General features: G+C 36.0%; 1 protein-coding gene across 1 annotated transcript; it reads right to left on the bottom strand.

The window, feature by feature from the left end:
• Nucleotides 1-8,648: 8,648 nt before the first annotated feature.
• PXMP4 (peroxisomal membrane protein 4) lies at nt 8,649-14,555 on the bottom strand. Its single transcript, XM_083358991.1, has 4 exons — nt 14,132-14,555; nt 12,634-12,696; nt 10,911-11,109; nt 8,649-9,945 (listed from the first exon to the last, which is right to left on the bottom strand). The coding sequence occupies exons 1-4, from the start codon at nt 14,242-14,244 to the stop codon at nt 9,682-9,684; spliced, it is 639 nt and encodes a 212-aa protein (XP_083215117.1). The 5' UTR covers nt 14,245-14,555; the 3' UTR covers nt 8,649-9,681.
• Between the last annotated feature and the right edge of the window lie 136 nt (nt 14,556-14,691).

The raw sequence follows: 14,691 nt of genomic DNA, 5'->3' as shown, positions 1-14,691 counted from the left end.
AGGCCCGCGAAGTGGTTTCATGTGGCCCGCGAAGCCATCCTGGAAACAGTTAGGGAACGGCCCCCACTGCCTTGGCCCTGGCCCAGAGACCCTCCTTCTGCCAGAGACCCTCAGATCTGTCCCACTCCTACCCAGGCCTCCATAGGCAACCTTCATGCGAACGATGTAGAGTTGGCCACGCCCACCAAGTAGGCCATACGCACTCTAGCCACGCCCACCCAGTAGGCCATGCCCACCCTGGCCATACCCACCCGGCCCCCTGAGGGCAACCGCAATGCTGATGCGGCCCTCAATGAAATTGAGTTTGACACCCCTGCCCTAGCCTAATGACTTCTCCAAGAGCTAATTGGAGCCAGGAGTGAGCCAACCTTGACTCCAATCAGTGTGATGATATTGGATGTGTTGCTGACAGCTGTCCTGCCCTTTAAAAACACACACCTGTTTTGGGTTTACTGGTCTCAAGAAGCACTGCCTGATTTGAACCATGCCTCGCAGAAAAGAGCTCTCAGAAGACCTACGATTAAGAATTGTTGACTTGCATGAAGCTGGAAAGGGTTACAAAAGTATCTCCAAAAGCCTTGATGTTCACGTGTCCATGGTAAGACAGACTGTCTACAAATGGAGAAAGTTTAGCACTGTTGCTACTCTCCCTAGGCGTGGTCGTCCTGTAAAAATGACTGCAAGAGCACAGCGCATAATGCTTAATGAGGTAAAGAAGAATCCTAGAGGGTCAGCTAAAGACCTACAGAAATCTCTGGCACATGCTAACATTTTTGTTGACACATCTACAATAAGGAAAACATTAAACAAGAATGGAGTACATGGGAGGACACCACGGAGGAAGCCATTGCTGTCCAAAAAAAATATTGCAGCACGTTTGAAGTTTGCAAAAGAGCATCTGGATGTTCCACAGCACTACTGGCAAAATATACTGTGGACAGATGAAACCAAAATTGAGTTGTTTGGGAAAAACACACAACACTATGTGTGGAGAAAAAAAGGCACAGCACACCAACATCAAAACCTCATCCCCACTGTAAAACATGGCGGAGGGAGCATCATGGTTTGGGGCTGCTTTGCTGCCTCAGGGCCTGGACGGATTGTTGTCATTGATGGAAAAATGAATTCCAGAGTTTATCAGGACATTTTGCAGGAAAACGTACGACCATCTGTCTGCCAACTGAAGCTCCGCAGAGGATGGGTGATGCAACAGGACAATGACCCAAAGCATACAAGTAATCCAACAAAACAACGGCTTCAACAGAACAGAATACGCCTTCTGGAGTGACCCAGTCAGAGTCCTGACCTCAACCCGATTGAAATGCTGTGGCATGACCTTAAGACAGCGATTCACACCAGACATCCCAAGAATATTGCTACACTGAAACAGTTTTGTGCAGAGGAGTGGTCCAAAATTACTCCAGATCGTTGTGCAGGTCTGATCTGCAACTACAGGAGACGTTTGGTTGAGGTTATTGCTGCCAAAGGAAGGTCAACCAGTTATTAAGTCCAAAGGTTCACATACTTTTTCCACCCTGCACTGTGAATGTTTCCATCTTATGTTCAATTAAAACATGACAACAGCTAATGTTTGTGTAGTATTATTTTAAGCAGACTGTGTTTTTCTATTGTTGTGACTTACATGACGTTTAGAGTGCATTTTATGGCCAATTCATGCAAAACTCCACGTAATCCCAAAGGGTTCACATACTTTTTCTTGCAATTGTATATCACTTTCCAGAAATCTGTAAAAGGAAAATGGCAGGAAGGAGAATATGTAGTTTGGTGATTATCAAGACTAGCTGTCAATCCCATAATATTTATAATTAGTGGATGGGATGGAAATTAGTGCAGGACATAGAAGTGTATCAACTTCCAATCTATTTTATGCTCTTCTAAGCAGTTGAATGGAAAATTTTACTTATACTTCTTTTTTGTTTGATGGTACACAATCCAATTTCTTTCCTTTCCTTCCTTAATAACCTCTATGTTTGTTCACCATCTTATGTTACTGTATTAGATGGCCAATTTTTGCTATATAGTAGTGTAATATAGATATTGAAACTTATTTTTACATCACATTCACTCTCCCGTTCAAAATTTGACCTAATTGTATAGATGGAATGCATTTAAAAATTGGCATTAGTTGTTATGCTTTGTGTTTTATTGGATTCTGCATCATAATATAGAGAAGACTGGTCTGTGTTTTGAAATCATTATTTGAGTTTCCTTCATTTATAGAAAACTAAGAATTTTATGATTGTGGAGTAGATTGCATACACAAGCGAGATTTAGAATCCACAAACAACATATTAATAAAGTAATAAAATGACTTCGATAACACAGGGCCAAAAGCAACAATTTAAAAGGCTGAAGTTGTTTTTCATTTATTGTAGTTCCTCAATCCTGTTTTTCCCCAAGCTCTTTGTCAATTCATTGCTCTTGAAATAACTAAAACAAGAGTCAATGCCTTTCATCTCAGATGTACAGAATTTTAATTAAGTAATCTTTATTTTGAAGCTTTGTATATTTAAATAATACAAAAAGAATGTGTACGTTATGTGCATAATACAAGAGTATTTTATAAAGGAGGGCAACTTTAATTGACAAATAGCCTTGGGGAGTTAGTCTTAAGCAAGCAGTGGCAGAACTGTTGTAAGTTTTCTTGTGGTAGCTGTTGTACTTAGTATCACACAAATTACCCCTTTTCTTCCACATTAACAACAAAATATTTCTTGCCAAGACAGAGGAATTATTTTAAATAGACACACGTAATTATTCACATTGGTACCACCACAGGATATCTTTCTCAAATGAACAAACAATAAAAGAAACATGTTTCAGACAACTCTTGTGTAATTACTCAATTTGGCTTTTACGTTTTAAGAAATTCTGTGGAGATCAATGCATGTACTCCACACAGCTGTATTATGTAAAGTATATGGTCCATATTTTTCTTCACATTTTCTACATAGTGTTGAAACGTGAGAGAGGAGGCATTCATGATTTTCCTTAAAAATTTGCAAGATTTAAATTTTTAAAAATAGTTTTATTCATAAAGCCTTTAAAGGGCTTATCTGAAGAGAACATAGCTGAAGAATAGTGAACAATAAGATATTTGCATTGCCTTTGTGCTTATACTGCCATTTGTAATTGTCTTCTTTTGTGCTATAATATAAGCTATTATTTCATATGATTTATCTTTTCCCTCCTGTTAGGAACGTGTATGTGATTAAAAATAAGTTTAATGCAATTCTGTGATTTTTTTTAAGATGGCAACTAAGGAATGTGCCATTACAATGAGGGTAAGGGGCTTTGAGGATTTTCTTTGGAATAAGAAAGTGTTAGGTAGATTAGAAAGGAAAATATTTAATAATGTGGGGGAGAGTAAAGTGCATAGAAAGATCAATCCAGGAGTATTGGAAAGCTTAATGAAAAAGCAGGACTGAGAAGGCAGAAAAGAACATCATAATTGGAAAAGCTGGCCTCGCAACAAATGGAAATGGCAAGGAGCCAGCGAGTGATAAAGACAGCAAATGAAGAATGGCTGTTGAAAGTGAGACTCCAGTGTTGCTATACTTGGAAGCAATGGAGGTGGCTGTGTGGCTATCATTAGAGAACTGCAACAGAGACACAAGCTGATCCAGATAAAGGGGTGAGTTAGTGGTTTGGCAGCTTCTATAGACTATTTGCCTTATTATCAGGATACACCTGGAAGCTTCAATAGCTATGAAGGGCAGATCTCCACTTTTTGGATTCTGAGGGCATGGATGAGGGTTTTACCCAGCTTGGACTGGCATATCTATTTAGGAACATTTCAGAATGGCAAGCACACGGAACAATTGTCCATGCCCTTGCATCTCTAAACTAAATGTCTACAATACTCTGTACTTACAGCTGCGTTTGAAAACTATTTGGAAAACACAGTCAATTCCTGTGTAATTACAGGAGCATCTTTTCTGACAAAATTATCTCGTTCCCCCCCCCCCCCAGCATTACTTTAGGGAATGAATGTCAAGGTCCCTACCACAACTGAGGGAGGTAGGAGCTTTAAAACAAGTCTTTGTGCACTAATTGTGACAGGACTAAGACTGCCTTTAGAAAATTACCATGTTTTCTTTGTATTTTTATATCTCATATTTTCATTCTAGATGTTATGTTATTGTGATAGGAGATAAAGTGTACAAAATTATACATTAAAGCAAATATAATTGACAGATTCAGTTGAATAGAGGTAGATAATACAGTTAGTGTGTGTGGTTGTATTGCAAGCATACTTGTAGGCAGGACAGCTGCTTCTAATGTGGACATTCAACTGCTCTTTATATCATTTTAATGATGGCAGCAGATGTTAAATTATAACTGATATTCACATTATAAAATTACACAATAAGTATCTTGTTCAAGTGTGTTTAATTTTAAAAGTTTTAGGTACCGTGGAATTTTTATACGCCACCCAAAAAACTTCATTTAAAAAAATGAATCCAATCTTTTGAAATATCCTTTTTTGCTCAACTTTTTTTAGTTTTCCACATTTGCAAACTCCTATATTTAATGTGGACAGAATTATTGTTTTCAAGTTTCTTACGTTAATCTGAAAACTGCAGACTATTCATCCTATAAAACAGGGGTCTTCAAAGTTGGTCCTTTTATTACTTGTGGACTTCAACTCCCAGAATTCCTCAGCCAGACATACTGGGAGCTGAAGTCCACAAATTATAAAAGGGCCAAGTTTGAAGAGCCCTGCTATAAAAGGACAGTTAAAATATAAAAAAATAAACATGAATTTCACAGAAAAGAACTTAAAGCAAATAATTTATAATTAATGCACGCCACTCTGATATCAAACAAAGGTACCTGTTTAACTTATTGTTCTATTACATTGGTTAAAGTTACATTAAGTCTTTCTTCTTAGGTAAACTGACCAAGTCACTAGCTGGTTTACATATTGCATTAGATCAGTATTTCTTAATCTTGGCAACTTTAAGATATAAGTAGTCCTTGACTTACAATAATTCAATCAGCAACCATTTGAAGTTAAAGCAACATTGAAAGAAGTGACATGATCAGTCCTCACACTTATAACCATTGTAGCATCCCCACAGTCACATGATCAAAATTAAAGCACTTGGCAACTGGCATATATTTATAACAGTTGCATTGTCTTGGGGTCCAATAATCACCATTTGTGACCTTCCCAGTTGGCTTCTGACAAAGTCAACAATGTGATTCACTTAACAACTGCAATGATTCACTGGCAAAAAAGGTTATAAAATTGGGTGTCACTATTTAACAGCTTCCTTGCTTGCTTATTGATTTATTTATTAAACTTCTATGTTGCCCATCTTGCCTAGAGGCAGCTCTAGATGGCTTACAATCAACATGCTTAATAATAGAAATTCTCTTCCCAATTATGGTCTTGAGTCAAGGACTCTTTGTATGGGGACTTCAACTCCCAGAATTCCTAAGCCAGCCATAATTTGAAATCTACACATCTTAAAGTTGCCAAGCATTAGACCATGCACCATGTTTATAAACCACAGTGGCCATGTTGACACATTGCACTAAACCAGACATGTCAAACTTGCGATGTCACGTGACATTGTACAACAAATCGGGACGGTTTTGCCATTGCCGGCAATGGGGTGGGGGTGGCTTCCAGATGACATGTCTGGCCCACAGGCCGGCAGTTTGACACCCCTGCACTAAACCAAAATCAAACAAACCAGATTTTACACAGCTTGATGTATGACTATAATATAAAATGTTGTTTTAAATATACATTTCAATAAAGCAGTATCTTTTTACAGCCAAGATTTTTTAAAATGTACTTGCTGCACAAATGTCATCAGTCTTGTTTTATTGCAAGGAAGAGAATAGGTAACACCCTAGATAACCTACACACAAAAACATAATCTGTTCTGTGAAGTATGATGATTGCAATGTCCCATGCTCATGTGATCACCTTTTGCAATCTTCTGACAAGCAAAATCAATGGGGAAACCAGATTTACTTAACAACTATGTTACTAATTTAGCAACTGCAGTGGTTCACTTAACAAATATGGCAAGAAAAGTTGTAAAGTGGGGAAAAACTCACTTAACAACATAACTTCTATGCTCAGTTGTGGTCGTAAGTTGACTACCTGTACTGTATAGCTATTTAATGTTTCTAAGATACAAAAATATGATTAGGTTACAACAGCCAAAAAAAGCATATATATTGGAAATTACATTTTTAAAATAACTTTGTACATGATAGCCTACCCATATGAAACCAGGGAACAAAAAATAGAAGAGACATTTCCAGTGAATGGGGCAAAAATCTATTATCATTAAAAACACATGAATATTTTCCAACATGGCTTTAAATTCAGGAATGCACATAAAGTGGCCATTTGCTGTTGCCAATATGAAGGGTTAAAAAAAATCTATAAGGAGTAACATTCATGACATCCACAGGAAAGATCTATTATTAACAAAACAGTACTTATACATTAAATGATTTGTTCCATTAGTTCTGCACCTACAATATCAATTAAGATCCACAAACATGTTAGGGAACTTATGTTGTTTTTATAAATAATTAAGTTTAAACATGGATAAGAGAAAGCCTTATTGTGGACTACCTTTGAATTATGTTGGGCATTGTACTTTCCTATTAAAATTAGGATAATGACTTATTCCAATCTTCCTCATTTTCTTAATTTTTTTAAAAGCATTTTTTTCTACAGCATTTCTAGATCTCTTTCATTCAGTTTATATAGTATAAAGAATGTATTCAATTTATATAGTATCAATATAGCATTGATACTTTTTATATTTTATTATTTTAGGGAAACATTTTTCTGGCCTATTAAGAGCATATTAAGTAAGGATGAATATTTTCTCAGATCAAGAATCAAGATCTCCTGTTAAAACGTTCTCATTGTAAAACCTCTGCTGAGCTGCTTTTAACACAATTCAGATATGCATCTGTTTTGAACTTCAGGGCCAAGATAGTTGGTACTTGGTTAATTTTGATGGGACAGGCTGCCTGGGAGCTGGATTTTCAAACGGTCGGTCGCCTTATTCTTTTTGTGTTTCTTTCTTATTAGCATGAAAACCAAACAGAATGCTTAGCTTGCTAAACAATACAATTTGAAAGAGTGAGGAATGGAACTTATGTATCCAAGAGTCTTTGGACCGACCCATTACTTCTAGTTCACTTCCCTAGCACACACCAGCATTGTTCAGTCACATTAGTGGCAGAAGGGATTCGACCTCATCTGTAAGCTATAGGAACAGTAGTGGAGTGATCACATATGATTTGCTTTACAGTCCTGTGTTTTGTCAGTTCAGACAGGGTCTTAAACAATATGCTTAAAAAAAAAGAAAGCTCAATATTACTATTTGATGATGCAGCCCAAGAGAAATGCAGACAAATCTCAAATCTGTTTGAAGTACTAGTTAAAAATATGCTGATCCTTCAACTTTTAGAAGAAATACTCCCCATTGTTTAGAGGGAAGGCAGCAGAAGGTGTCATTGCATGAAAGCAATATGAGAAGAGAACCAATAAAAGCTTAGGGCAGACATTGCCTGAAATATCAATAATACTCTGAAGCAGATTGGTATTTATTCCTTTGAACATAAAACATGATGTGATAGTGATTTTGGTATGGTGGCTTTCAAACATTTGTATGGGAGGAATTCAGAAAGAAGGCAATAAATTTCCACAGATTATTTGATGAGAACAGACATTTAATGGTGCAAGGTAACAAATATATCAAACAAGCAAAGTAAAATGTGATAAACGAATTAATAAGCCACAGCAATATTATAGTCCTATAAATTAAATACAAAACTTCCTTGGCTACAATATGTTTGTGTGTGTGTGTGTGTGTGTGCGAGAGAGTGTGTATTACCATGAGCAAGTTTTCAACAATATATCAAAACTCAGGCAATAGCATAACCAATAATTTTTAATGCCTTATAATCAGTCTTATTTTGTTTTTTTTAGCCAAGGTCCTATTAAGCATCCTGTTTCAAATAATACTCCAGCACATAAAAAAGTACATTTGTTTTCTTCAGTTAAAAAAAAGCTGCTTCGATTTGTTTAATTGGGTTTAAAAACAGATTCTTCACTACCGTCATTGTATTGAAAATGATTACTCTAAAAAGAGATTGGGATAGCAGTCAGACATATTCATAAACCTAGCTTTTTAGTAGCAGTAGTGTGTGTGTGTGTGTGTGTGTGTGTGTGTTGTGTGCAGTGCATGGAGTCACTGAGTGTAATATTCATGATACAGAGATGAAATTATGAAAATAAATTAACATTTTGGAGATCTATGCTTGCTATGCAAATGAATTTTGCAAGATCTTCTATTTCATCTTTAAGTCTCATTTTTTGTTCTTTTAAAATAAAATATCCACATTGCTTTTCTGTGTATGTGTACAAGACCGGAAAAGATCAAGGAAGACTAGCTTTAGTCAGTTCACATGATTGGGCTATAAATATTTGGAACATCCTCCAGAGATAAGATTGGCCTCTACCCTGTTGCTTTTCTACAAGGTCTTGGAAGTCATGGTTTTGTCAGCAGGCTTGGGGACCACCAGTCAAATGGTTTGTCTGATTCTGTTGTTGATGCACTAGGGTGGTTTTTTAAAAAAACAAAATGTGGATTTTTAAAGTTATAAAATGCCTAGAGTCACTATGTGCAAGTCAGGTGACTATATAAATTTGTTCAATAATAAATAAATAAATACGACTCGATACAGTTATCTGCATTCATTAATAAAACAATGAGATAAAATCTAATGCTCCATTTGGCACTTTGGGTGGATTGTTAAACAAAATTCTACCTGTTGACTGTATGATCAAAGTTTGTCAACTGCAACAATAGTTCTAGCTATGCATGACTGCATCAAAAAGAGCTTCAATCAAGGAAAGGTTTTTTAGTTTTCAGTCTTGCCCCCTACACGCATCATAACACAGTATTTCACAAGAATAACTTATTTGACACCCTTCCTATGTTCACCATACTTGTTTTGTTTTAGAAACTGAAGAAATAAGACCTCATTTTCCTCTTATTCGTTAATGTTACTAAATCTTAAGCATTTTGTAAGATGGTGCACTTAAGCAAATCCATTTTTGTGTCATATTTATGCAACTGAATTTAAAGTCCATATTAGAAAGCATCTTTAAAATTTGTTTGATATGTTATCTGCTCTTATAATCTAGAAAAGAGGCATGGATAAACAAAACAGAAGCAATAACACTACCATGTACCATAACTACAGACAAAGATCAATATCAAATATATCCATTATGCAGAAAATTAGTTCTTTTGTTGCTGAAGATATTGTAGATGATGTGTATCTAGTTGCAAGAAAGTTACTCATATCATCTGTTCCTTCAACTTTAACATTTAATTCATATTTCTTGATTTTAAAACAATGAAGAGATATTTTCCTCAGCTGATAGCATAGAAGGGAAAACTGGGTATCTTGAAGAAAAAAGGAATAAAATATTTTGCTTGTAAAATGCTGTTTCAAACTCTAATCAGCAGAAATCAGCAATCTATACCAAACGTGGACAGACTTCAAATAGACAGTCATATCCAATGTTAGTATAAATAAATGTTCAGTATACATCTTTTTAATTGCCACTGGTATGCGTTATTATCCAAAGACTTGTCAGGATTATTTGGTAGTAGATCTTTTATTATATATAAGGAAGTCAGAAATATCATGCCAAACATTACTGTCATCATATAGGTAGGTCATGGATGATTGCAGTGATGGTTGTAGAGTGTGCCGGTGATACTCAAAGAGCCAAAGAACAATCCCCCAAACCAGAGCAGCAAAAAGTGGGAAGGGATCTTGTTTGGGCTGGGGGATATAACCTTTCTCTACTGCCAATCGAGACAAGCCAAACAGGATTCGAGATAATAGATACATATTTATCTGTTCAGAAAAAAAACCTGAATTAAAATTAGGTAATTAGTCCAACAAGAAAATCAGATTACTTAAACAACTTTCAATTTAGGAGATCATCAAATTTTTTCATATCAAAATCAGTCTCTAATTTTAACCAGACTGCTTGAATTTTAATAAGGCCCAGCAATTTACATCTATTCCTAAATCTAATGTTAGAAAAATCAGCTGTAAATCAATCCTTTCCCAGTTGCATGAATACTGGTTTCAAAAGAAATGCATTTATATAAAAAATACATTTCCTAAAAAGCATCTAAATTATACCGGGAGTTTTTAAAAAAAATTTAGTGTGAAGAATCAACACAGATAGGCATTCTTCTGCTACAATTATCTATCACTGTGAAGTGATTGTAACTTACCAAATAAAAGGTTTTCCTCCTAGAAGAAACATGCTTATCTAAATGGGTTTACCATTTAAATAACAGTACTTCCTTTTGTTAAATTCTTCATTGAGTGTGGTTAGCAAATAGATAGCAGATATTCTTTATAGCAGGGCCTGGCGTCTGGAATAAGGTTGTCCCCAAGACTCAAAGGGACCCCAGTCTATTATTGTTTATATGAGCTGTGGAGCCTTGGCTCTTCACCCAAGCTTTTGGCACAGGGAAATGAGATCCCTCACTTCTTTCTACTTGCTGCCTTCTATCTTTTATTGATGTTCTTGTAATGTGATTATTGTGATCCATCCAGAGTAATTGAGAATTGGGCAGCATACAAACTTAGCAAATTATGATTACTACCGTAATCCCTTTCCTATAATTTGCTATGGTGAAAGAAAAATGCAGAAGAATTGTATTCAGATAATTTTACTACCCCATTTGCGGGTAGAAAATAATGGAAGAATGTGATGGAACAATTTACTAAAATTCCCTAATTTCCCTTTCATTCATTGGATCAATAGAACCATAAATGTAACACAAAACAACACAGTTGCTTACCTGGCTGTTAATATTATTATTTTCCCCAAACACTAACCAGCCCCCAATGAAGGCTGCGAGGAAAGACTGAAAAGGAACCTTCGTTCCTTGCATTTGTGACTGCATGGCCATTAAACCCTTATAAGTGAATACAAAATAGGCCAGGTTTCTGGAATGAAAATAGGTAGCTTGAAGAATTGCTTTCAATTTTTCCTTTAGGCTGAAGGGAAGAAACAACGAACAATTATTACACATAATGTTATTTCCATTAAAATATTATAAATCAGCTATAATATTTATTGCTCATTGCTGCTCATGTACATTAAAAAGTAACAATGATCTTCATTTCACTTTCAGAAAATATTAGAAAACTAAAGCCACATAAGTGAATCTGTTTCTAATAAAAAGAGCATCAATGTGTTTTCTAGTCAATGTAGAGATGTAGTCAATTTTTTATAGTTTGTGGCACTTTTAAAAACAATTTGTGTGGAATTAAGACTGAATTAACATGCAAAGAGTGGCAGTGAAGTTAAATCTGACATGACTGTAAGATTGTTAAAATTATTAAAAAATTCATAGAAGGAAATTCTACTGATATCTACTAGCTCAATTCTATTACATTTATTCAGGAGAACTTCTATAAATTAATGAGTCTTCAACTACAGAGTCATATTAACAATGGATAAGATTGCAATGTTACTTCTACATTAAGGGATAGCAGCATAAACTGCATTGGACATAATGAAACTTGCTTGTGAATATACCATGTTTCCCCCAAAATAAGACCCAACTGGAAAATAAGCCCTAGCATGATTTTTCAGGATGCTGGTAATATTAGCCCCACCCCCAAAATAACCCCCAGTTAAGATCATCAGCCATACAGATGCATTTAGTACTGTATTTCCCCGAATATAAGCCCTAAGCGGAAAATAAGCCTTAATGCATCTTTTGAAGCAAAAATTAATACAAGACCCAGTCTTACATTTGGGGAAACATGATATATGCAAAATTGTTCTATTAGATTGCCATCATAAACCCACCTTGATTTCCTAGAAAATATTGTTTCTATGGACAAATATCCACATAACAATATTAAATATATTACTAATAGTCTTATTTAAGTAAAAAAAAAGTACAAAGAGTATTATTAATCTAATACAAGACAATCACTTTTTTTCTGTCCTAATATATTTAATTCATTGAAAAACATCTAAACAGAAATAGTAAGAATGCAGAGAAGAAAACACAATGTGTTCTGAAAAACTACAGGTAGCTCTTGACTTATAGTCACAATTGAGATCAGAATTCCCATTGCTAAACAGGGTGCTTCTTGAGTCATGCCCAGTTTTATGACCTTTTTGCCACCGTTGTTAAGCAAACCACTCCACTTGTTAAGTGACTCATACGGTTGTTAAGTGAAGCCACTTCCCCCATTGACTTTGCTTGTTGGAAGCCGGCTTCAGCAAATGAAGACTGCAAATGATAACCCCGGGACACTGCAACAATCATAAATACATGTCAGTTGCCAAGCACCCAAATTTTGATCATGGGAGTGTGAGGCTGGTTGTAAGTGGCTGTGACGGTTATAAGAGTGAGTACCAGTTGTAAGTCACTATTTCCAGTAATGTCACTAAACTAATGGACGTAAGTGAAGGACTACCTGTAATTTAAACAGCATCCACACAAATAACTTCAACGTCTATGGCTTTATTCTGTATGTGACAGATGCTCTTGAGAAATGTACCTTCCACTTTTGAAGAGAAATGTCATTACCAAAGCATGAGGGGCACGGACTTTGGCTCCATAACTGCCAAAAATACAGAAAATGCATAAAATTGTAAGCAAAAGGAGGTTTAATATGTGTTTAAATCCAATTATTGCTTTATGTAATATGGGGATACAGGTCTTGGATAATAAATCAGTATCTTTCACAACTCCCTTGCCATGTATAAGATAAGATAATCTTTACTGTCATTTTTTTTACTGAAATTTATGAAATTTAGTTGCCCTCTCTCAAAGTGAAACACGTACATGACACACACCTAAAACATACTATATACAACATATGTATAGACCCACACCCCTACATATACATAACAATAAAATATTTATTGTTATTTAAAGTATATGTTTGCCTAACATGTATATAAATCTGAATACTCAGATTTAGTGTTATCACTAAAGCAATATTCTTGGTGTTCTGAAACCTCTTCCTCACTTTTCCCTTCTTTGACTATTCATTATTATCACTGGGGAAATAATATATAATGCTTTGAAAATATAAAAACAGCCAAGAACAGGAAGATAATCTTGTTCATAAGAGAACCACAGAGATCGTTTCAAAGTTCCACCCACTAGAAAAGAAACTTTACTCTTAACACCAGAGATATCTTGCACAGTGTTACAGGAGCTGAGATAGGTAACTACTAAATGTATAGACTGAATAACAATTGCTTTATTAGAATGATATTTGAACGAATGGAGTTTGGAGACATCTATACAAGGAGAAAACAAAAAAGGATTTATCAGCATTAAGTCTGAATGATTAAAAATGAAATCCAGGTGTACCTTAGACCTTAGAAGGCATCACCTAAGCTCACTGTTGTTCTGTGCACTTATATTTGGTTCTACAACAATGTTTTAGTATAATATAGTATATACTGAACCAATACTGTCCTGTAAAAAGAAATGAAAACTCAATCTAATAGCAGACATATTATCACTTTGTCAGTAATACTTCCTTGAAGACGACCGAAATGAAATGTCGATAAAGCATAAGAAGCAAATGTACTGAGATCTAAAATAGCCAGGGCCACTTTAAGCAATTTAAATTACCCCGGGTTGACAATCTGATTGGTCATTCAATTTAGCTTATCTCTATACTTTGAAACCTTATTTACAGAAGATTGGGAGAAGCCGCCATTAGACTAAAAACTTATATTTGCCCGCACCAAACGTCACTTAACACCTATAAAGAAAACATATCGGTAAAAAGGGTCCAGTTGCTTTATTTTTTCACCAAGCGGACACTACGAGGAAATCTATCGCAGCATCCCTCAAAGCGGGAACTGTAAAGAAGCCTTCCGCCCCAAGACAGAAAACAGAGTTGGAGACAGCTCAGCCGAGAGGGGTCAAGTACAAATCTGCTTCCTCCCACGCTCGTCCGTGACGCCGAGAGGACCCTTCGGCTATAATTTCCGAACAGGAATGCGGAAAAAGCGGGGCTCCCAGCTTAAACTTACACTGCTCCGTTGCGGAAGCCCTTGAGCACCGCCAGCGTGGTCTGATATCTCCGCTGCTGCAAGAGAGAGTTGACGGTATAGAGCAAAGTCTTGAGAATCGTCCGATCACCCATTGCCTAAGACTTGACACTTGCGATCTAGCAGCCAGTCAGTCTGGGAAAACGACTGAAATACAAAAGGCATAGAAGCAGAGCTTCAGGAAATAATGTCCAAGCGCAAAACCAACCCCCGAACTTTGGTTCCGCCCTAGTTTTATAAGCTCGAGAGATTTAAGTCTCAAGTTATAGAGAAAGCAAAATGTACCGCCCTATAATTATAACTTTTCCTTTCCCGGCTATTCAAGCGGAAACGGCTTCTTTCTATGCCTGCATCTTTAAAAGAAGGCGTGAAATCGGTCGTTGAAGAGCCGGACCAAATTGCAACAATACAGAAAACTATATGGAAGTGTGTTATGACTTTTAATAAAAAAACGTTTGTTGGAAATGATGCTACCGGACTCCTGATTTTTTTCTCCATGAAATTAACCAGTGGTTTAGGTAATTCCGGATACTTCCTTTTTA

The sequence above is a fragment of the Vipera ursinii genome, assembly GCF_947247035.1.
Source record: "Vipera ursinii genome assembly, chromosome: 3".
Lineage (NCBI taxonomy): Eukaryota > Metazoa > Chordata > Lepidosauria > Squamata > Viperidae > Vipera > Vipera ursinii.
Note: the sequence above shows the minus strand (reverse complement) of the source record. Positions and strands in the feature narration are given on the sequence as shown.

Bases quoted from the DNA above. Each gene is read 5' to 3' on its own strand.
- PXMP4 (XM_083358991.1), bottom strand. From the start codon at position 14,244: ATGGGTGATCGGACGATTCTCAAGACTTTGCTCTATACCGTCAACTCT. The intron at 12,697-14,131 runs GTAAGTTTAAGC...TATTTTTGGCAG, and splicing joins GGCTTCCGCAACGGAGCAGT to TTATGGAGCCAAAGTCCGTG. The intron at 11,110-12,633 runs GTACATTTCTCA...TCTTCCCTTCAG, and splicing joins TTTCTCTTCAAAAGTGGAAG to CCTAAAGGAAAAATTGAAAG.